Consider the following 24080-nt stretch of genomic DNA (forward strand, 5'->3'; position numbering starts at 1 on the left):
CCGCAACGACTAACAGTAGCTCCCGTTTGCCGCAACTAGAGAAAGCCCGCGCACAGCAACGAAGACCCAACGCAGCCAAAAATAAATAAATAAATGTATATATAAAAAAAGTTTAAAAAAAAATGAAGATGAGAGCTAAGGTCCAAAGCAAGGGCTGTTCACTCATTTTCTGCTCCTTCCTGACTTTGCCCAAGGAGTCCCAGTCTCCAGTGTGCCCATTATGCGGCCCAGTCCTTAAATAACAGACATGGCTCTGAGGCTTGCGATTCTCACCTCTGTCCCCACTGTCTCACCCCCATTTCCTAGCTCCCGCCTCCGCCGCCCGCAGTTTCCAGCCCCCACATCGGCCTCCGCCAGCTCTTCCACTCAGACGCCCGCTGCCTCTGCTGCAGCAGCTGCCATGGTGATGGATCTCGCGAGAACTGCCGCTCGCCGCCGCGCAGTTCTCGCGCGATCGGGGAGGTGGGAAGTATCCTGGTCTGGGGGTGAGGGTGCGCCGTACAGCTCCTGTAGCCTTCGCGGTTTCCGGTGCTAGGTGGAGGGAAGGAAGGAGGGAGCTGGGAGCGGGGCCAGGGGAGCAGCCGCGCTGAAATCGGCGGAGGGAGCCGGAGAGAGTGGAGCGAGAGCCGAGCGGAACCTGCGGGGGCGGAGGCGGCGGCCGCAGCGGCGGAGCTGGGAGCAGGAACAGGTGAGGGGCTGGGGAGGAGGGAAGGCGGGTCCCGGTAGAGGAGAGACTCGGGGTGGGAGCTGAGAAGGTAGACCCCCACCCCCACCCCCGCTTGCTCGCTCGCCCGCCCGGCACTGCTTGGCATGGGCCGGTGTGGTCCTTCCCACCAGAGAGCTTGGAGAGGGGGCGCCGGGCCAGCCACACGCCTGCCCCCGCATTTGAAGGACACGGAGCTGGGGTGGGGGTGGAGGGCGCACATGAATTTGTCCTCCGCCTCGCACAAGGGGGCGACCTGGGCTGCAGTTAGGTTCCCCTCGCCTGCAGGAGGTGGGCTTTTGAAGGGTTGGGGTTGAGGGAGAGGAAAGCAGTCTAAGGTGAGGTGACGCGGGGGCGGTGATGGCTGTTTTGTATCTTTTTCCTATTAAAGGGCTAGGGAATGTCGCTTTTTCCTACCCCTTCTCCCTCTCCACCCTAGTAATAGACCAGAGAGAAGCCTTGCTATGGTGACACCCCCTCCCCGCATCGTGGCGCAGGGGTGTTTAGGGGGTTTAGGGATTAACCGGGAACACAGGCTAGTGGGGCACTCCAGGGGCACTATTTGGTGGAGGCTGAGCTTTCGGGTCTTGGGGACCGCAAGTCGGGAAGAGGGCAGCAGGTGGGGAGCAAGAGGAGAGGAGGCAGGAGGAGGGGGAGGGGGATCTGATCTTGCTTGGAGAAGAGAGGTGGTGCCTTCCTCCCCCAGGCGAAGCGGGGGCGGTCTCACAGGAGGAGGGAGCATCTTGTCACTGGCTCAGAGTTTCTGTCTTCCAATCCGCTTTCTTTCTTTAGGAAGTACCAGGATTCCCGGAACAGAAAATGGAGCCATTGCTTATACCAATGTCTGCGGGAAGGGGGCGGGGGTGTGTGGAATTCCCTGTTGAAAACGGGCCTCTTGATTAGCAAAGTGGTAGCTCCTCTTTTGGGGGAGTTGCCTTCTTTCTGGGTTGTATTACTGCTGGTCTCTCTCTGGCCAGGCCAGGAGGAGTGTGGTATGTGGTCAGGAGTGAGAAGAAATAGTGAGGTCATCGGGTGAGGGAGAAATGTAACTTAAAACCTGTCTCTGCCGCGGTTGGATTGGGTCACCCCTGGTCTATGGCATGAAAGTTTTATTTGGTAGGAGATCTGCTGCAAGGAGTCTGATTGCTTGGGTCAGTGCAACAGGGCAGAATCTAGTCTCTGCATACTTCCTTCCGTGTCCCTAATCAGGTGTTGACAGTCTTTGCTGCCATTTTGTCTTGAGCTTGTTGTTGGGGGGTCTCCACTTGCTATGACTGGAATGGGTCAGTGAATTGGTCATTGTACCTTAGAGCCGAGTTTGAATAACACGTCTAGAAAAGCTCATTCTAAGAAAGAAGCTGACTCACCTTTTCACAGAATGGATCATTGACCGTGGAATTCAGCTGGGAAGGGTCCTCCTGTATCCCATATACACATGCCTCCTGCCTCCCAGCATAGTTATTACCTTGCGTAGTCAAAATTTTTATGTGTATGTCTTGCTTTTCCAAAGAAAAGAAGCTTTTTGAGTTCAGGAATTGGATCCCATCTTGTATCTCCCACACTATCTGGGCACACAGTAGGCACTCATGATGAATACAGGATGTGAATGAACAGAACTCAGGTTTTCTGACCACAGTTTAAGGAAAGAGGAGGAGAGGGCTTGGCTGTCAAGGAGAGTGCCTGAAGATAGCTGAGTGAGAGTGTAAAGATCCTTAGCCTTTGTAATTAAGAAGTCTTGGTCTCTCCACCTTCCTAAGAGGCAAAAAACAATCATGGCTAATGAAAATAGGACCCCAAAAGAAAAATATTAGAACACAGAGTCATTATTTATCAGAAATCCCAGATCTCCTGCTTCCCCATTGTGGGCAAAGGGGTCTCTCCATTAGACCTAAGTCCTTCAGGGTGTTGTCTGCAGATTGGGATCCTGGTAATTACGGAGAAGGGAGCCAGTGTATGTATGTGGTGCCTGGCATAGAATTGGTGCCCGTGAATGGTAGCTGCTATTATTAAACTGAATGCAAGTGTAAAGGAGAGCAGACAGCAGGCTAAAAGAGTGGAAGTGAAGTCTTAAGTGCACAAAGGGTCATAAAGTGTGTTTACCTCTGCTAGTCTCTTCCACTGGAGTCATAATAGAGAAAATGGACTCAGAGGACAGTGGGTGGGATTTGTTGGTCAGAAGGAGGAAGTTCTTTAAAACCAGGTTTGTTAAAGTTGAATCAATAACTGAGGGAAATTGTGGAATCTGCTTACAGATGGAATCTGCTTTCTGTGGAATACCTTTAGAAGTGGATGTCAAGAGGCTTGAGACTCAAAACATGTCACTGTATTTGGCTCTCCTCACCATTTTTTTTTTTAAATTGAGGTATGGTTGATTTACAGTATTGTTTTAGTTTCAGGTGTACGCATAGTTCCCTTTACCTTTTTTTTTTTTTTTTTTTTTTTTTGTGGTACGCGGGCCTCTCACTGTTATGGCCTCTCCCATTGCGGAGGACAGGCTCCAGATGCTCAGGCTCAGTGGCCATGGCTCACGGGCCCAGCCACTCCGCGGCATGTGGGATCTTCCCGGACCGGGGCACGAACCCGTGTCCCCTGCATCGGCAGCCGGACTCTCAACCACTGCACCACCAGGGAAGCCCCCCTTCACCATTTTTGTTGCAGGTGAATTTGGAGGCAAAATGGTATGGTAATTAAGAGTGTGGACCTTGGAATCAGACAAAATTGAGTTCAAATCCTGCCTCTGCTAATTACTAGTTGTGTGATTTTGGTGAAATTATTTGTCCTCTTTTAGCTTCATTTTCCTCATCTGTAAAGAGTATGATAATGATAATACCTATGCATACTGTTGGCATGAGAATTAAATGAGATAATACATGTAAAGCACTTAGTATTAAACAAAGTACACATAGTAAGCCTCAAGTAAATGTTAGCTGCTATTAATAATCACCATCATCATAGAAATAATAACATGAGCACTCAGGGCTGCCTTAAAGAGGAGGTTTACAAAAGAACAACTTGCCGCCTGAAGCGCCTGTGTAGAGGGATGATTGTTACCATGACTTCTTGTGCTGGTCATAGGCTTACGAGCAATGAAATCTTTTTTTCAGCATCAGCCTCACAGAGGCAGCTCCTGTTGCCTGAGTGGGAGGTGAAGCTGGAGCAAGGCAGGGGCCCTGAACTATCAACTTGGATGTAGGGTGAGGATATGGGGGCTCAAAAATAGTGTTCAGTGTGACTCTGAGGTAATGGTTGACTCTTCCATAAAAGAGCACCCTGATTGTCCTAGGTTGGGCATTTAGTTTCCTGGCTCCCATCATTTTAGATTTCAGATAGTATTTTAGCATCCTCCATTTCCTGGGCCACTCTTTTCACTTAGTCATATCTCCTTTAAATGTCTGCCTTTGTTTCAGAATGTACTGTATTAGGATCCAGAGTTGCGATATCTGTAATTCTGTGTATTGTACCTTTTCCAAAATCTATTGCAAATATAGGTAGAATGCGAATAAAGCTTTTTGATAATGAAAGGACATGGGGAGCCTTTGGAGAAAGTTCTACAAATGTTTGAAGGCTTTGTATTGTAGTCTAGGAAAGAACTGACTGAGGTAGGGAGTCTATGAAGGTGTTAGAGATTTGTCATGGACTTCTGCAAAGGATCTGCTGCACCATATGGACCAGAAGGGAAATGGCTCAAGATTTCAGGGATCCACCATTAGCACCATATTCCTGAAGAAAGGTGAAATGCCTGGGTGTAGCAGATCTTAGTTCCCTGACAACCAGGGATTGAACCCAGGCCCTCGGCAGTGAAAGCGCAGAGTCCAAACCACTGGACCTCCAGGGAATTCCCGTAACCTGTCCTTTATGAGCTTAAACACAAGAGTGTCAAGCATAAATGTTTAAATTTCAACATGATTTAGGATGCAGAATAACATTTGCTCTCTATTGGAGTGGTTTTGTCCCCTATCCTCCACTTTTTTTTAAAAAAGCAATTGAACTTTACCTTATATAAAATCTTATTTGAAGTCTGATACGTAAAATGCGTAACAGTGCTGCTGCTGTGGTAGTGGTGGAGAGTGGCGAACATAATTAGAGCCTCTCATATAGTTCTCCCTTTTCCCCAGGCAGGCTCTGAATCCCATCCCGGGAACCCTAGGGCTCTGAGAACGTGGAAGCCACTTCTCCAGTTTGTCAGATACAGGAAAAGGATTGGAGATCACCTAAAGAGTACTGTCTTCCTCAACCTCGCAGACGTTTGGCATCATCAGTAGAACCGTGTTCAGCAACAAGCATATCAGTCACTAGCTACAGATCAGTCATGGAGCTGGGTGCTGGGAACATGAGTAAGGCATGGTCCCTGCTGGCAAGGGACTGAGAGTCTAGTGAAATACTTCCCAAACTTTTTCCCACCATGGCATACAGAGAAAATGGTAATAGTGAAATAGGCATCGCTGCTTGCCACCTGAGATGACTGGCCCATGGGCTCTAGCCACCCTAAGCCCTGCCTAGCTGTCCAGTATTGACAGGACCAGTATCTCCAGCTGACCTGTATTGCATTAAAGGCACATTATTTGGGAAGTTCCAGCTCTGGGAAGCAAAACCCACAAAGGTGAATAAGAGTAGAAGTGTGTTTGAGGTGCTAGGGGATCACAGATGGCTCTTATCGCTCAAGGCAGGTGATTCCCTGTCTTCTGTATCCTTAGGCTGCTCTATGATGGGTGGCTTTGTCCAAATCATTGCCTCCTGTTTTCATCTGTGCACTGGCAATTCCATCCTTTTTAAAAAAATGTTTTAATTTAATTTAATTTATTTTTTTATACAGCAGGTTCTTATTAGTCATCCATTTTATACCCATCAGTGTATACATGTCAATCCCAATCTCCCAATTCATCACACCACCACCACCCCTGCCCCCGCTGCCGCTTTCCCCCCTTGGTGTCCATACATTTGTTCTCTACATCTGTGTCTCAGTTTCTGCCCTGCACACCGATTCATCTGTACCATTTTTCTAGGTTCCACATATATGCGTTAATATACGATATTTGTTTTTCTCTTTCTGACTTACTTCACTCTGTATGACAGTCTCTAGATCCATCCACGTCTCAACAAATGACCCAATTTCAGTCCTTTTTATGGCTGAGTAATATTCCATTGTATATATGTACCACATCTTCTTTATCCATTCGTCTGTCGATGGGCATCTGGGTTGCTTCCATGACCTGGCTATTGTAAATAGTGCTGCAGTGAACATTGGGGTGCATGTGTCTTTTTGAATTATGGTTTTCTCTGGGTATATGCCCAGTAGTGGGATTGCTGGGTCGTATGGTAATTCCAGTTTTAGTTTTTTAAGGAACCTCCATACTGTTCTCCATAGTGGCTGTATCAATTTACATTCCCACCAACAGTGCAAGAGGGTTCCTTTTTCTCCACACCCTCTCCAGCATTTGTTGTTTGTAGATTTTCTGATGATGCCCATTCTAACTGGTGTGAGGTGATACCTCATTGTAGTTTTGATTTGCATTTGTCTAATAATTAGTGATGTTGAGCAGCGTTTCACGTGCTTCTTGGCCATCTGTATGTCTTCTTTGGAGAAATGTCTATTTAGGTCTTCTGCCCATTTTTGGATTGGGTTATTTGTTGTTTTAATATTGAGCTGCATGAGCTGTTTATATATTTGGGAGATTAATCCTTTGTCCGTTGATTCATTTGCAAATATTTTCTCCCATTCTGAGGGTTGTGTTTTCATCTTGTTTATGGTTTCCTTTGCTGTGCAGAAGCTTTGAAGTTTCATTAGGTCCCACTTGTTTATTTTTGTTTTTATTTCCATTACTCTAGGAGGTGGATCAAAAAAGATCTTGCTGTGGTTTATGTCAAAGAATGTTCTTCCTATGTTTTTCTCTAAGAGTTTTATAGTGTCTGGTCTTACATTTAGGTCTCTAATCCATTTTGAGTTTATTTTTGTGTATGGTGTTAGGGAGTGTTCTAATTTCATTCTTTTACATGTAGCTGTCCAGTTTTCCCAGCAGCACTTATTGAAGAGACTGTGTTTTCTCCATTGTATATCCTTGCCTCCTTTGTCATAGATTAGCTGACCATAGGTGCGTGGGTTTATCTCTGGGCTTTCTATCTTGTTCTATTGATCTATATTTCTGTTTTTGTGCCAGTACCATATTGTCTTGATTACTGTAGCTTTGTAGCATAGTCTGAAGTCAGGGAGTCTGATTCCTCCAGCTCCGTTTTTTTCCCCTCAAGACTGCTTTGGCTATTCGAGGTCTTTTGTGTCTCCATACACATTTTAAGATTGGCAGTTCCATCTTGACCTGCATAGTGGGACCAGATTGGGGCAAAGATTTACTAGGGCTTTAGGCTGATTACTCATGGAATTTAAGTGATTTTATAATTAGGAAAGTACAGTGTTCTGGATATCCAAGGCTATCAATGTGGGCATTGGAGCAGCCATCAAATATCAGGAGATGGTGCAGTTGTAAACTGGTCAGGTTCTAAGAATAGGGCAAGCTGAAAGCTTTGGTGAGAGGGTAGTGCCACAGAATGTTCCAAGGAAACAAATGAGTCTAGTTTTTATCCGGCCACTGTTTTATCTAGCGAAGTCATGTATTCTGAAACAGACTTAATGCTCTGCTCTGACTCATTTGCTGAGGGTTGTCCGTAGGAAAAGCCATACCCTTTCTCGGTGTTTGGGTCTTTATCAGGGCAATTTAGAATCCTTCTTCACTTGGTGTTGTGGCCTCCTTCAGGTCATCCTGTACTGGAGTCTTCCTCTCAGACTAGAAGGGAAACTGGCGTAGGATTCTGGCTTGAGCCTAAATGCTGCTAGTTGAGTTAAATGGAGGCTAATTTTAGTTAGATATGTTCTAATTTATAACAAGGTCATCACTGATTGCCTAGTAGTTAAGTTCAGTAGGTATTTTTCAGGCCTTATCTTAATTTGACCTTTCTACAGCCTTTGACCCTCCTTTTTTTTTAAATGTTCTTTCCTCATTGGTGTCTCTGATGTCTCACTCTCTCGATTTCCTTTCTACCCTTTTGGTTGCTTCCTACTCTCTTTCCTGGCCTTCTTTTTTGCCCACTGCTTTAAATGTTGATGTGCCCTAGGTTTCTGACTTTGGCCTTTTCTCCTGTCTCACTGTACACACTCTTCCTAGAGATATCAATTAAGATGTATCAGTTGCAAAAGATAGAAAACACACCTGTGGCTCAAACAATCAAAGGATTTATTAAACATGTAGCAACAAGTCTAGGTGACATAAGCCAGACACAAAAGGACAAATATTGTTTGATTCCACATTTATGAGATAGCTAGAATAGTCAAATTCAGAAACAGAAAGTAGAGTGGTTGTTTCCAGGGGCTGGAGAGGGGGGTTATTGTCTAATAGGTACAGAGTTTCAGTTTGGGAAGATGAAAAAGTTCTGGAGATGCATGGTGGTGATGGTTGTGCAATAGTGTGAGTGTACTTAATGCCACTGAACTGTACACTTAAAAATGGTTAAAATGGTAAATTTTATGTTATGTATATTCTACCACACACAGAAGTAGTCCAGGGGTAGAACACTTATTTTTTTTTTAACCTTTTATTTTATATCGGAGTATAGCCGATTAACAATGTTAATCGTTGCAGGTTAATCGTTAATTTCAGTGTTAATCCTTGCTGTGTTTCAGGTGCACAGCAAAGTGACTCAGCCATGCATATACATGTATCCATTCTCCAAACTCCCCTCCCTTCCAGGCTGCCACATAACTTTTTATTTATTTTTTTAATCCAGCAACTTGACAGTGTTATTAAGGACCCAAGTTTTCTCAGTTTTTCTGCTCTGATATCCTAGTGTTCTTATGTCTGTCCCTTCATGTACCCAAGATACTCCAGCATCTCACCCTTCTACATTAACATCCAAAGGCTGGACGAGAGAGCATTGACATATGTTCGTTTTTAAGATTGAGGAAAACTTTCCCAGATACTCCCAGCAGACTTTCCTTACATCTTTATTGCCCTAGGTAGTGCCTAAACATTCGTGACTCGGTCATTGGCAAGAGAAATGGAATGCCCACATCCCTTCAGCTGATCAGTTTTCATACCCTAGGGCTGGCGAGGGGTAGTTCATACCCACTCCCTGCCAACATCTGAACAAAGTAGGGGTTCTGTTAGAAGAAAGAAGGGGAAGGTGGCTGTTGGTAGGCAGCCCGTAACTGCTGCCATACTGGATCATCTTGGTTCCTCTTGGGGCTTCAGTTACTATCTATGCAGATGATTCCATATACCCAGACCAGACTTTTCTCCTGAGCTTCATACCTTAGCACCTCAAAATTCGCGTTAATCTAAAAACAAACATCTTCGCTCTCAGATCTGTTCCTCTTATGTTTTCTGCCTAAAGAATTGCCACTGAATCACACAGGCCAGAAACCTGGGAATCATCTTTGACTCTTCTCTTCCTTCCTACATTTAATTAGTCATTAAATCCTGTGGATTTTACTATTTTGTTGTTTCAAATCTGTTCTGTCCTCTCTATTGCCACCTCTGTTTCAGAACTTTTCTTATCTGTATTACTGTACCTCCCAAGTGGTCTCTATGCTTCCAGTCTTTCCCCCTTTTAACTTATTCCCTAAACTGCTGTCAGAATGGTCTTTTATTTATTTATTTATTTATTTATGGCTGAGTTGGGTCTTAGTAGCTGCGTGCGGGCTTTCTCTAGTTGCGGCGAGCTGGGGCTACTCTTCGTTGCAGTGTGCCGGCTTCTCATTACAGTGGCTTCTCTTGTTGCGGAGCACGGGCTCTAGCCGTGCGGGCTTCAGTAATTTTGGCTCGCGGGCTCAGTAGTTGTGGCTCGCAGGCTCTATAACTCAGGCTCAGTAGTTGTGGCGCACGGGCTTAGTTGCTCCGTGGCATGTGGGATCTTCCCGGACCAGGGCTCGTGTCCCCTGCATTGGCAGGCAGATTCTTAACCACTGCGCCACCAGGGAAGCCCCAGAATGATCTTTATTTATTTTTTATTTTAAAATTTTGGCTGCGTTGGGTCTTCGTTGCTGTGCGCAGGCTTTCTCTGGTTGTGGTGAGTGGGGGCTACTCTTCATTGTGGTGCGTGGGCTTCTCGTTGCAGTGGCTTCTCTTGTTGCGGAGCACGGGCTCTAGGTGCGCGGGCTTCAGTAGTTGTGGCTCGCGGGCTCTAGAGCGCAGGCTCAGTAGTCATGGCGCACGGGCTTAGTTGCTCCGCGGCATGTGGGATATTCCCAGGCCAGGGCTTGAACCCGTGCCCGCCGCATTGGCAGGCGGATTCTTAACCACTGCGCCACCAGGGAAGCCCAGGATGGTCTCTAAAGCACGTATCTGATCATGTTACCCAGTATGACCTTTAAGGCCCTTCATGATTTAGCTCCTGCTTCTCTCTCCAGCCTCATCCTTCCTTTTACTCACCATGCTGCATCCACATAAATGACCTCCCAGTCGCACCTGTATTTGGCTAATAAATGCCCTCTCTAACTCAGGTCTTTGTGCCTGTGCACACTCTGTTCCCTCTCCCACCTTCCCTATTCCTTAGTGTCTGATTATTTCCTATTCTTCCTTTAAGAGTCAGCTCAGGTGTGACCTGAGAATCATGTCTGGGAATCGTCCTTTATCCTCCAGTCTTGAGTAACTGCTCCAGCTTTCTGTCCCCGTAAAACTATGTGCTTATCCCACTCTTATCTTCCCACAGTAATCCTCTGTTTCCTAGTCTTTCTCTCCCATTGACTGAGTTTCATGAAGGCAGAAACTGTCTTCCTCTGTATCGCTGGTTCATTATACTCAATAAATGTTTAATGAATGGATGGAAGCTGGCATCAGAAGCTGTTTCTTGGCTTTGGGAAATCTTTGAGCCTAATAGAATTCATTGAGATACTAATCTGGGAGTTCTTGTGTGCTGATTACAGTGCTCTTGAGGCAAAAATTTGGAAAGTTTACAGAGGTCACAGGCCAGCTGCACTAAGGAAACTAAATACAGGCAGACCCTGCTTTGGTTTTCTTAAATTTTTTTGGTCTGCTCCATTGGCTGTGCTAAAAATAGCATCTAATAGAGATTCTATTCGTGATTATCTCAATTTGAAGGTTGTTTGGGAATAAAGCTGCACCTGCAGTTTAGTGCACCCTGCCTGGGCAGCACAGGATTTGGGAAGCTCTGGTCGTCCTTTCCCTGGGCCCATGCAGCCTGAAGAGGAGGTGCTGGATCAGGAGTCCCCTCGGGGTGTCTCAGGACACATTCCTGCATCAGGAGTGGGCAGTGTGTGTGGCAGACTGAGCTGTGACTCTCAGAATCCCCTAGAGGGTGGAGCAGGCATGCCTCAAGTCCAGATAACTGAACAGTGACAGCAATGGCCTGCCTGCCCCTCCTGGAGGGTGGGAGAGAGGGATTGGGGGCAGTAAGTGATTGTCGGTGAGGACATCCTCAGGTGAGGCTTAAATCAGCCAGTGTGCTTGGTTGAACTCCTGCAGTGTCGCGCACAGGGAGGAGATAACAAAGTTTGTAACTGTAGAATAGAATGTTGAGACATACTCTTTGTTCATAGAGATATTACTATATTCCATTTTTCATCTCGAGCCACTCACCTTTAGTTTTAACTGCTTCCTGTTTCTGCCAGCCCATAGAACCCTGGTATTTTGCCCTCTTGACACAGGAGTGCCATCTGTGGCAAAAGAGAATGACTATAGGCAGTACAGTACATAGGGATACAATCCAGGTTTTGTTTGTTTGCCATCTGCTTCCCAGAGCTTTCTCTAGGAATGCATTATGGTGAAAGTGAGAATTGGCTAGATAGCCATAGATTTGTATTCATGGCACAAAGCTGAAAGTGGCCGCCATCCTGATGGTAGGGGCAGTATGCTATCTGGAAACAGGCACAGGGGAAGCCAAGACAAGAAAGCCAGCACCCCCTTTGGAATGTTCATCTGAGTCAAGCTCCTGATTATATTAAAGAAGAGTTGTAATGTCCATTAATTTCAAGGCTTTGGGCTGTCATGGGGGACACATGGTAACTACTTGAATATTTTGTTAGTTATCTATCAGCCCCACTGAGTATTAAATGACAAGAGAAAATTTTACCAATTTTAGTCTTCTGATCCTTTCATGGCTTTCCCAAACCAGTCTTGCGGTCAGTATATGTGGAAAATGGCCAAGAATTGACAGGAAAGCTAAGCAACCATCTGTGCATTACCCGGAGATAACCGCTGGGACAGAAGAAATGATAGAAGGACCTCCTCAGATGAGGCTAAAATTAGCCAGTGTGCTTGACTGAACTCCTACGGGGGGCTTGGCACTGGGAGCAAGGAAAGATCCCAAATAAACAAAAGGCATAGTCCTTGCCCGTGGTGAGTACACAGTTAACTTGGGGAGACGGTAAACATACAGACTTATAAAAGAAGAAAAAACTCCATAACGTAGTGCCACTTGAGTGGTTCAGATAATTCAGGGTGCTTTATGTAGCATGCCAGAAAATAGAAATAAGTGTAACACTGGGATCAGATTTTGAACCAAGACTTTAGCATGAGAGCTTCGCAAAGGAGCAAACCAAAGGACAGTGTATGCATGTTCTGCGGCAAGGGATATCTTTCAGCCACTGCTCGACTCACAGTTGGTAATCATTCAGCCAGCAACAGTTCCAGTCATGAAGGAAAGCAAGGTAAATGTATGGTATAAATTCAGTTCAGAATCTGGGCCAAAGCCTGTTACTTAAGCTTTAAAGCAGAGTATCATCTGGAGCTGAAGGAAATGACACCTGAACTGGAGACAAGATAAAAACTAGGAAGACTTGGGGAAGGTCTAAATTTCTGGAAGTGATGGCAGCAGAACCAGAAGTCTGTCTACCACAGATTACCAAGGTTGGCGGGATCTGATCTTATTAGCTGGGCAGGTGTCCCCTCCTGCCTCAGGAATCCTCGGGAATCTGTCTGCCTGGGTGGTTGAGGCAGGATGAGCAGGGAGGATGGCTAGTGGGCGACTTGACTGAAGTTGGGGCCAAAGTTGAGCCAGGCCCTCCCCCCGGATGTGAGCGCTCTGGGTCAGGGGCAGGGCTCATCTGCAGAACCTACCCAGAGCACCACGCCTGGCTCATTAGTGGATGTCTGGGGAGGTCTTTGAAGATGAAACACTCCATAAGCACTCATTGTTTCTGTTTTTTGGACAAACTAGTACTTTGGTCTCCAGGAGCTGTTGATCTGGCTCCTTTGTACTGGTCTGGAATTCGCTGCAAACTGAGGAGAGTAGGAAACAAACAAAAAAACCTGAAATCGTTTTTGAAAAAACAACTAAACTCCCACCAAACCCCGCCATGCTTTAGCTTGTAAATAGGGTTCCTCCCCATCCACCTTTCACATTCTTGGGTTTGGGTGCACTCTGTCTTAACCTGTTCTTTCGCCTACTGGGTTTGGGGTGTGCGTGTGTTTATCTCTGGTTCCTAGACTTTGTAGAGAATGCCAGCTGCTGGCATATGGCGATTGCCGAATAAGCTGCCCGCTGATGCATGTCTCCCGCGGGCCCAGAGAACTGGCTGGCACGGGTGACTCTGAACCCCCGTTTCATTGTTGTTTCAAAGATTCATTTCTGTGGCTGTCCTGAGCCATAGAGAAGGGAGGGAAGAAGAGAGGGAATGAATGACTCTGATTCTGTCTGTCGGGGGCGGTGGATGGGGTGGGCAGAGAGGCATTTTGTATTTTTGTAGTGTTCCAACTGCTCCCTTCATCTTTCCCGATTATGTAGCAGGCAGAAATGTCTAACCTGAGTGAACTGCTAGTCAGGTCAGTAGAGACCTGGGAGTTAGTTCAGTTATTCAGCTACTGTGTGCCAGGTACTAGTCAAGGTAGGGAACACAGCAGGGAACAAAATAGATAAGGAGCTGACATTACAGTAGGAGGAGAAAAACAGTACAGCAGGAAACAAATACGTAACGTGTCAGATGGTGATAAATGCTATGAAGAAAAATAAAGTGGGATAAATGGTGTAGAGTGGTGTGTGTGTGTTATAGGTGGTTATGGAAGGCCTCTTTGATAAAGTGACGGTCGAACAGATGCCCGAAGGATGTGAGGGAGTGCTCCCTGAAGGTTGTCTGGGAGAGGAGCGTTCCAGGCAGAGTGAACAGCAAGGACAGAAGCTTTGAGGCAGGAAGGTATTGGGGAACTGAAGTGGAGTATACACAGGGGAGAGTAGGAGATCTGATGAGAGAAACGGGAATGCAGATTGTGCCGGACTTTATAGGCCGTGGTATGGCTTTGGGTTTTACTGAAAAGGAGCTATGAAGCCCAGAGAGGGTTTTGAATACAGGATCAACATGACCTGGTTTTGGCTTTAAAATCAGTCTGGCTGCTCTGTGGAGAATAGACCGAAGGGGCTTAGAGCAGAGGCAGAGGATGAGCTGACTGCCTCATTGCAGGTGGCCATGTGGAGCAGCTGTCCTGGGACGGGCCACGGCAAGCCTAGGACCTATGTGGCTGAGGAATGAGGGGCAGCCTCTCGCTACCCCATCTCCCAGCTCTCAGTGCACTGTTGTATGAACAGGGCATGATGTTAGCAGCTGGCATTTCACAGAGTGGAAAAGATCAGCCTCTCTTAGGAGTGCTGCTTTCTTATTTCTTCCTCATTAATTTTGGTGTGTAGAAGGAAGGTGTAGAGATATAGGAAGGGAAGAAGCAGAGTGTCTTGATTAGAGCTGAGAGCATAAACCTTGGGAACCTGGCAAGCTTGAACCTCGTTAGGAGTCACAAAGAGCCACTCCTCATTCCACTCCCTCCTCTCCCACCCTTTCCAGAAGTCTCAGGGTAAGGTTGGGGGAGGCAGAGGCATTAATGGTCTCCCAATGCCTTGGGGTATAGAGTAGAATTTCATGACTGAAGGGACTTTAGAAATCATCTAGTTCAACCCCCTCCATTTACAGGTGCAGATAAGGACAGGTGAAATAACTCATCCAAAGTCACATGGGTAGATTACTGGCAGAAACAGGGGTCCTGGATGTTCACTGCTTTATCTCTGCTCCCAAAGGCTCAGGATGTGTCTGAGTGGGCCTTGATCTTCTTAGTACCCTCAGGCTCTCAGTTTGTCATGAAAGAACTCCAGCCATGACTTTAGCCGGTGCCATTAATGTGAAATCCTGACAAGCAGATGGTGGTAATAAGTTTGCATTTCTTTGCCTAGGATCAAGTCCTCCATACCAGGGACCAAGCCAAAACAAGGCTGCCGCTGCCCTCACTGCGCCCCGCTGTCCTCAGAAAGCGGCTGCTGTGATCATGGGTAATATCTTTGGAAACCTTCTCAAGAGCCTGATTGGGAAGAAGGAGATGCGCATCCTGATGGTGGGCCTGGATGCCGCAGGAAAGACCACCATCCTGTACAAGCTAAAACTGGGCGAGATCGTCACCACCATTCCCACCATTGGTAAGGGCACAGCTTGGATGTAGGCTTTCATGCCAGCCGCTGAGCCAGACAGGGGCCCCATTCCTAGATCCCCCATCTGGCCACCAGGCAAGTCCTTGCAGTTTGTGGGGTTCAGGGAAGAATGGTTATTTAGCTTACTAGCAGGTGCTGGGGCTGCTGTTTGCCTGTCTACCCTCACCCTCTCTAATGCGGGAACTTCAGCCTGGCACCTGACAGTGGCCCTCAGGCACTGAGCTGGTTTGTTCTCTGTTGTTTGAAAAGCAGGTGAAGGGCTTTGATGTTCCTGCCAGAGGCCTGGAATTGCTTCAGTTTAGATCCTTGGTGGCCCTGATCCCGGCTAAGTCCTGTCTGCAGGAGAGAGAACATGTGCCTTGTAAAGGCGGCTCCAGATCAGCAGCAGCAGCTGGTTCTGTATTTGGGGCTCCAGGACTATAGCTCACTTCTTGTTCTTCACTCTGCCTCACAGGCCTTACTTCTTAGCTGAGGCAGACTCTCGTGGCCAAGGTACAGGAGTGGGGCTGAGTCATTTCTTTTGCAGGAGGGAGAGTCAAAAACTGAGAGAATGAACGGGGAAGGTTGTCTCACCGAGGTGACTGTGAACTTCCTGACTGGCCCTCTTCGTCCTCTTCCACTTCTCGTAGGCTTTCTTTTTGGCCTTTCCACGACTAAGTCAAGGAACACCAGGTCTGAGGAAGCCCTAGCTTTCTTTCCCTTGCTAGGACATGGCCACGGCTGGGGGAAACAAACAGCCCACTGGGGCATCGTTTGCAGGCCTGGTGTTCCAGGCCAAGTGACCATTGTCTGTTTTTGCCAAAGGGTTCAACGTGGAGACAGTGGAGTACAAGAACATCAGCTTCACAGTCTGGGATGTGGGTGGCCAGGACAAGATTCGGCCTCTCTGGAGACACTACTTCCAGAACACCCAAGGTAGGGCATGTGAATTGCCCATGGACTGGCATGGGTTGGTTGGGTGTGAGCAGAGAGTATGGCTATTGTTCTTGGTTATCGGTAACCAACTTTTGCCCTGCTGCGGTTCCTAGGGGTGAGAGACAAGGAGAAAAGGGAGCAGATATTTGGAGGGTATAAGGAGGGTGTTATCTTTTGGTGGTGGGGGAGGGGAGTTGATCTGTCGTCTCTGTGCAGCCCATGTTCTGCCTCCCTAGGGTTGATATTTGTGGTCGACAGCAATGATCGGGAGCGAGTAAATGAGGCCCGGGAGGAGCTGATGAGGATGCTGGCAGAGGATGAGCTCCGGGATGCTGTGCTCCTTGTCTTTGCAAACAAGCAGGTGTGACATCTCCCTACCCCTGGGTTTGAGAGAGGGCAGCCTGGCCGTGGAAATCATGGGGTCTTGGGGCCCACTGTGTGGGAAGCCCCATGACTATGCTCTCAATTTTGAAAGTGTGGGAAATATGATTAGTTGGCTTCTTTATGCTCTTCTTCTTGTCCCCACCCCATCCCATCCCAGGTTTAATTAGCAACATTTCTGTCCAGAGGGACTGGTGTGGTAGATCCTTCACCTCCTGTCCCTCTTTTTTCTTACCTATTGTCTACTTTGGTGGAACTGCCCTCACTCTTATGGTCAGACAGACCTGATTGTACGTCCAGTCTGAATCACATCTCCACTTCCCTGCCAACCCATATTTGGTTTCCACCTCCTCAGTGGAATGATCTTTAGTGCCTTGGATCCGGAGTTCTAGGATGATTAAATCCAAAGTAGTTCTTTAGGATCTTGCTCTGGGTTCCTACACTGAAGGAGGAGGAGAGGGTGCTAGTCTACAAGTCTGTGGTAGATGGTCGCTCTAGAAGCCTTCGAAAGATCCTGAAGCTCCTTTTCGTGTGTCTCCCTTGTGCTCCAGGATTTGCCTAATGCTATGAACGCTGCTGAGATCACAGACAAGTTGGGCCTGCATTCCCTGCGTCACCGCAACTGGTACATTCAGGCCACCTGTGCCACCAGCGGGGACGGGCTGTACGAAGGCCTGGACTGGCTGGCCAATCAGCTCAAAAACAAGAAGTGAGAGCCAGACACCAGCCCTGTCCGACCGCCCCACCCGCCCCTGCTGTCTCCCTGCCCCAGCCCTGCCCTTCCTTCCTGTTGCCAGTGTGGCCAGGGCCCTGGGTATCATGTCCGTATGCCCAACAGGAGTCCTGCCTCCCCTTCCCTCCCCTCCCCCCTCCATGACCAGTCCCCAGTTGCTGTCGTAATGATGAATCATTCCAATTTACCGGATTTAAAACAAAAACAAGGTTGTTATGGTTTCATGGGGTGCCCCCCTCCCCAAGCTCTGGGGTTGGGAGGTGGGATGGGGTTTTCTCTCCAGCTGGTTTCGTTTGGCTCCGGTTGGTGTGCTCTTGGCATCTGAGTCCCTCCTCTCTCCCCATAGGCCCCTCTCCTGCTCCCCGTCTTCCTTTCCTTTGCCGCTCTCCCCCTGTTCTACATGGAAACTGCACGGGCCTCTCTGTGTGCGTGCATGTGTGCGCGTGTATATACCTGTATAGAGAGATATATAATGGGGGCCAAGGAGCGGGTGGAGGGTGGAGTGCAGCTCAGGGCTTGGAGCCAGGACATTGCCCACTCTCGCCTATCATCTTCCCCTCCCATGTTGTTGAGATAAAGGGAAGGAGGGGGAGGGAAGGCTGCCCCAGTCCTGCACTGGTTCCTCTCCTCTGCAGGTAGGTGTTTTCCTGGATGATAGGACAGATGATGGACTTTCTGCCACCATCTTCCTTTATCCCTCTCCACCCCGCTTAGGGCAGGGGGGTGGCATTTATCTCTAGATGACGGTTCCCAAGGAGATGCCATTCTGCCCTGCCTTTTAGTGGGAAGGAGAGAGGAACCCACTCACTCTTACCAGCTCAGAGTGTTCAGCTGATCCTCCCCCTCATCCTTAAATCTGTTCCTCAGGAGCTTTAGGTGGGAGGTGGGGATAGGTAGCAAGACCATGGGGTGTATTTGGGACCCAGGGCACTGGGGAGAGGGGCTCAGGTTTTCCATCTTCATCCTCTTTTGTTATTAGGAGAAGGTGATACACAGATCAGTCCTATTCCTGCCTTCCTATCCCCCCATCTTCTGATCTTGGGGCTGGGTGGTTCATCTGTCCTTTGTCAGAAGCTTCCTCACCCTGGTAGTTGTGCTGGTCTGACCAGAGCTGGCTGGCTGGTTTAATGAGGAGCGGGGAGTGGAGGTGACATAGCAGACCTCAGTATCAATCCCCCTGTTCTCCAGTTCTCTCTAGTCCAGGATGTGCTGAAGGGTGAAAACTTTGTTTCCAGACCCTCAGACCATCCTGCTGTCCTCCCTCTCCATCCCAACAGCTTTTTCCTGCCCTCTTCACCCACCTCCCATAAATGGGTCTGGGCGTTGGAATGGAGGGAATAGGACTCTGAAGTGGTTGTTGGTGCTGGTGGGATGCGGCGGTCTTCAGAGTCCTCCCTTCATCATTATGTAGTTGTTCAGAAGCTGCTGCTACTATGTCTCTGTCTACAGGAGGCGCTTGTCCCTGAGATCCTGGCCTGGGTCCTGACTTCTGAGGTTTCTGTGAAGCCGTGGCTTTTCTGTGGGCTCCTGTGTGTGCTGGCTGCGCCCTGAGCTCCAAGACAGCCGCCCGTAACCTTTCTGCTAACGTCAGGGCCCAGGGCCTCCACAGCGTGGCTGGGGGACCCCTTCCCAGAAGGGCTGTCCCAAGCCCCACCCCATGGGACTAGGCTTCCTGTCACCTTTGTCTACAGCAGGAGGATCAATACCCCCCACCCCACCCCAGACTGAACTGTGAAAGAGAGGTTGCAGGGGTGTCTCCCTCAGTGCCAGCTCCTTAGTGATGTGTTACTTACCCGAGGTGCAGCGGGTGTATGCAGGTCTCTTGCTCTCTAGGCCTTGTATGTGTGTATGCGTGTGTGTGTGTGTGTGTGTGTGTGTGTTTGGTGGGGGGAGGGGGGTGCTGGAGCTTCTGTCTCATTTTAACATGCGCTCATTCCCCTGACCCCACAGATGCTTCCCTCCACACTTTTTCTTTGCCTCTGTCTCTATTTTGTCCGATTTTTTTTGCTCCTGCCCCTGTTGCCTCTCCCTCCCTGAACGCTTTCCTTTGCCTTCTCAACTTAGTCACTGCTGTTGCCTATTTGTCTCCCCTTTCCTTGGTTCTTTCCTACTTAGGATTCTTCACTCTGTACCTTTGTGGTTGGTGAGGACTTTGCCTCTTCTCCTTCCTCACGCCCTCTCTGACCCTGCCTAGGTAGATGCCAGTCCTAAATGGGTTCTTCTCATTTTAGACCCGCCTCCACCTTGGTTTGGGGGGCTTCAGGGACTAGTGGGGCTGAGGGTGTTAGGAAGCAGCCTTAGAGGTTATGTAAGTGCTGCTTGGGGATCTGTCCAGCAGGGGGCAGTAAGTGATCTTGGTAGTATCCCAGGCTGCTAGGCTGGCCCTTTCTACATTCCCATTCACCTAAAAGCTCTTTTGGGATTGGGTGTTTCATTCCATTTCTGCCCACTCCCTCCCCCACTCTCCTCCGGTAGGTTTAATTTTTTGCTTTCCTTTGTTCCAGCCTTTCTTCTCCCTGGGGATTTCCCCTAAATTTCCCCCCTAAAAGTTTGTGGTGTTACAGTGGTAACTGCAGTTCTGAACTGGTTTTTCTCTTCTTTTTTCCTCCTCTGGAATGTAGACTGTATATGTTTAATAACTCACCTTCTCTCTCCTTGCTCAAAATGTGGGATACGCGATGACTGTGACCCTGGTTGGAAATTAAACTTGTTTTATGCAGCTCTGGAGCAGACCTTCATCCTTGATGTGCAGCAGCCCTGGGACAGTGTTGAATGGTGAGGGTACTTCTGCTTCTGGTCCCGCTCACCAGACTGCTCTTTCCCTCAGCAGCGGGGTAAAGCGTACCCCTGACTGGGGAGAGTGAGGTTATAGAGGAGCTTAGGTTCATCTCCACACTGCTTACTATTTCCCGTCATACCCCAAAAGGGAGCTTAAATGAATTGGGCCCCAGAGTGTGAGGGCTTCGTGACTTTGCCTTTCTAATTGTAAAGGGTTTAACCCTGAACTTAGCCATATTTATCACCTTTTAGTAGACATTAGGGACTTCACTAGCTAGAGGGCCCTGAATTTGGAGTGCCCCACACTGCGTCCACTCTCAGATCTCCCCAGGCCTGCACATCAGGTGCTTCCAGTTGGAACAGGGTCCCCTCATCCATAGATTGGAGTCTGTTCACCCATCTAGTTCTGGATTTTGGTAGTGAGTAAGCGTGAAGGGTAGAGGTCTGGGTAGTATAATGAACTTGATCCTCCTTACAGCCGATGGCCCTGCGTCACCTCTGCTTTAGGTGTGTGGTTCCCCATTGTCAGGAAGCCAAGCCTCATCCAGAGATAATGTTTCGAGGCAAAAGACAAGCCTCTATCCTCCCATCCCACTCCCACCACTCCTGTGTTCCTCTCCTGCTGTTACTCAGGCAAAGAAAGGGGTGGTGCTACCCTTTCTTGGGGTGGGGGTGGGGTGAGGTCTGGATGAGCCCGGCAGGTCTTCCCGACTCTTACCACTTTCTTAAGCTTTGAGGACAGAGGTCTTCCCAACCTGTTGATATGGGAAAGGGACAGGATTTAGGCATATAATAGGTCTGAGAGCCCCAAGTACCAGTGTGAAGTATATCATTTGTATTCAGTTACCTCCCTGCTGCCTCCCCTGGTAATTCTCCTTTTCAGCCCCTCTCTTGCTATTAAAATAAGTCATCACCCTCAAGGACCAGTGCTTCTGCCTTTATGAAACCCTTAAACTGCTCCAACCAGACATCACTTTATTAACCTCTTCAGCTTTGAACACTACCCACTTACCGCTCAAAATCAGATGATGCTTTTCTGCTTCTAGGCTCCTCAGAAGTCCTGCTTGGTGACTGAGGTTACCGATAAGTTAGGAGCACTTTCCCAAGCACGTTATTTGTATACTAATAAATAGATAACTTCTAGAGCTACAACCTCGCATAAGATCATGATAATGGAGAGGACTTTAGCTGGATGGCAGGCCAGTGGGGGTCTTTTGACCCCTGACAACTTGGGGAAGAGGATGACCTAGTCCCTCTGTCCCTCAGTAGGCGGTCTAGGATGCCAGGAAGGAGGTGGAGGGAGCTCTCTTGTGGCTTTTGCTTAAACTTTCCATCTTTTGGGGCTGGGGGGGACATGTGGAGATGAAAGGGAGACTTAACCTGGAAGGTAAATGTTTAGCATCCAGCTCTTAGGACAGACAGCGACCTTGTCTTCCCAGAAACACGAATAGCTCTTCATTCATGGCTTGGGAGAGGATCTGGGCCTAGGATCCACTTCAGGATAATCTGGGCAAGGGAGCTTCTAAAATGAGCCTGGAGAAAGCCATTGGAAGTACTTGGATTGGTCCAGGTGGGATGGAGGCAGTGACAGGGAGAATGAGTGTGAGTATGTATGACTTTTTCAGACTAGAGGTATAAGGTCTGAAGGCTTCGGGGAGTCACTGCATCATTTCCAGTTTCAAGTACCTAGACTGGTCAAAGCAGAAAACTGACAGGTATTTATTTTGTACCTCCTGTGTTTCCAGACATGTGCTAAGAATGGAGTCAAACCACGGTACTGAGGGAGAGACCAGGGAATCTATTTCTGAGATACTCTGGAATCCTTGGGATAAGCGTAGAGTACCACGTGGGGTAGTGAGAGTTGGGGAGTAAGTGTGTAGGGGGGATATCCCCTTGCTGCTTGCAGCAGAGAGTGGCATCTTTGCAGGCAGTTATACTACCGAGAATGGTCTCTTTCCCAGTTCAGAAGGGTGTGGGGGTAGAAGGGTCAAAGTCCAGTTTTCTACTTTCTAGCCTGGTAACTGGAGGTTAGAGTATCAGGCTGGTCACTGGGGAGTCACAGGATCCAGGTGCCTTTTTTCCTCTGCAGGTTTTTCATTCAAATTAGGTTTCCTGGCCCTGATTACTGGGATGGGTAAGGATGATCCTGAGTTCCTGAGCAAAGGGAAGAAAGGGTTAGGCCTGAGGAAAGCTGAGCCTTGAGTGTGGTAAAGGGCACAATGCTGCTGAAGGCAGTGGTTGGAGTCTGGAAGTGAGGAACCTGGGCCAGGACTGTTCACCATCAAGCCTTGAAGGTAAGCGTCTCCTTGTTTGTGTCACTATGGCCATGAGCTGCAGGAGAGAGTATCTGGGCTCTCTCGAGCTTAGGAGCAAAGCTGGCTTCTGAGCTGAATGTGGTGGAGTAGAGAGGGTGCCTTGCAAGCCAGAACTCTGGCTCTCTGTTCCCAGAGCTGACCAGTTCTGCCCAGGCACCCTTCCTGCCCGACCCTTCCTCCAAACCGGGTGCATTGAGAGCTGTCTCTGAGGAGGTCTGGACAGTGAGTCTGGGCCAGGCAGGAGGTTTGAGAATGAACTTGGCCACCTGGCACTTCCTCCCACAAGCGTTGAGAGCTGTCCTAAGACAGAGTGCAAGGCCTTGTAAGGGTTGGAGGGCTTAGCGTGGGGCGATGCATCACAGGGATTTGGATGCTAGCTTTTTTCTGGGTTCTGAATATAGGAATACTGCCTTTAGGTAATAAATAGGAGATGGAGAATCTGTTCTTGCCTATGCCAGATGTTGCATTGATGGGATGAGACATCCCTGGCTAGAACAGCCAAAGGGCAGGGTGCGCGAGGGAGGTCATGCTTCATTCCTGGTTACGAGCGCATAACCATACCTGAAAAGAAAACATCTAGTCAGCCAGGGCATAGGCATGCTCCTGAAAACATGCCATTCGATTTCGAACCCAGATTTGTATATGCTGACTTTATTAACAATCCGTCAAACATATTAAAACCATTTAGAAAGCAGTGCCTTGCTTACTATCTGGCGCATGATAGTCACTCAACCTTGATGAATGAACAGACGTCATTGCCCTTGACCAAACCGGACATGATGGGTGCCCCATGAGTCTTGGAAGCCAGGGGTCTGTGGTAGTTTCTCGTACTTGCTGACAGACACCTTTGAAGGTGGAAACCTCTCCAGAAGTGGCCCTCTGATTAACTTGTGCCTTGAGTCAGGATTGGGCCTGCTCCCCTGCCTTTCCCAGGACCATGCTACTTTTCTCTGTCCTTCAGGTTCCTCCTAACTTGATCCAAGGAGAAAACTCCTTCCTCCATGGTCCCTTCCGGGTCCAAGAGGGCTTTGCTGCCCTCTGTGGGTGACGTTGTCTTAGTTTTGCCCTTTTCTGCTACCATCCTCTCTCACCCCTTCCCATTCAGATTACCTACCAAACAAAGCCTCAGAGCTGGACAAGACAGTAGCCGTCCACCTCAGTGGCACCATTCCAGTCAGCTGATGCCTCAGTGCAGTGTGCATGGTCACCCTTTGCTCAGAAGCTTTCAGTGGGTTCCCACTGCCATTCAAGGCTCTCCACAACCAGCTCTCCCTTCTCTCTCCAATTACCTCTGTCTGGTCTTCTGGCTAAATCCCTTACTTTAGCCAAACTGGTCAGTTCATTTTCCCCAAATATCTGGCCCTCTGCCTTTATACCCTTTCTCCCTTGTTTAGAAACACTGCTTTCCTTTAAGGTATGCAAAGCTGCCATGGCCTCTAGTCACAAGGACGTTTTTCTCCTGGCCTGGCTCCTTTAGCTCCGCTAGCACAACTCCCTCAACACCTCCCACACATCGCCTTGGATTGCTGTGTCTCATGTTCATTCATGCAGTATTTTAATTTCAGAATTTATCTTTGTAACCAAAATAATTTTTATTGCAAAAGATCCAGACAATACCGAAGTGTTCAGAGCAGCATGTAGGTCTTGTTCCCCTCTGCTCACTCTGTCCGCAAAGGTTACCACCCTCGGCTATTTGGTGTGCATCCTCTAGTTCCTTTTCTAAATATATGTGTCTATACACACATTTGGGGAGGGGTTAAAATATAAAGGGACTCATCACATCTATTATTCTACCTTTTTTGTTTTAAACTTTAAGGTATATATGTTTGTCTTAGAGGTTTTCTAT

The 24080-nt window shown here is 48.2% G+C and overlaps 1 protein-coding gene across 1 annotated transcript; it reads left to right on the plus strand.

Annotated features, from left to right (window-relative positions):
- Positions 1–486: 486 nt before the first annotated feature.
- On the plus strand, positions 487–23983 carry ARF3 (ARF GTPase 3). Its single transcript, XM_079937319.1, has 5 exons — positions 487–688; positions 14861–15100; positions 15917–16027; positions 16264–16388; positions 16960–23983. Exons 2-5 carry the CDS (start codon positions 14953–14955, stop codon positions 17119–17121), a joined length of 546 nt encoding a protein of 181 aa, XP_079793445.1. The 5' UTR covers positions 487–688; positions 14861–14952; the 3' UTR covers positions 17122–23983.
- Positions 23984–24080: the final 97 nt, after the last annotated feature.

This window comes from Stenella coeruleoalba (assembly GCF_951394435.1).
Source record: "Stenella coeruleoalba genome assembly, chromosome: 11".
NCBI lineage: Eukaryota > Metazoa > Chordata > Mammalia > Artiodactyla > Delphinidae > Stenella > Stenella coeruleoalba.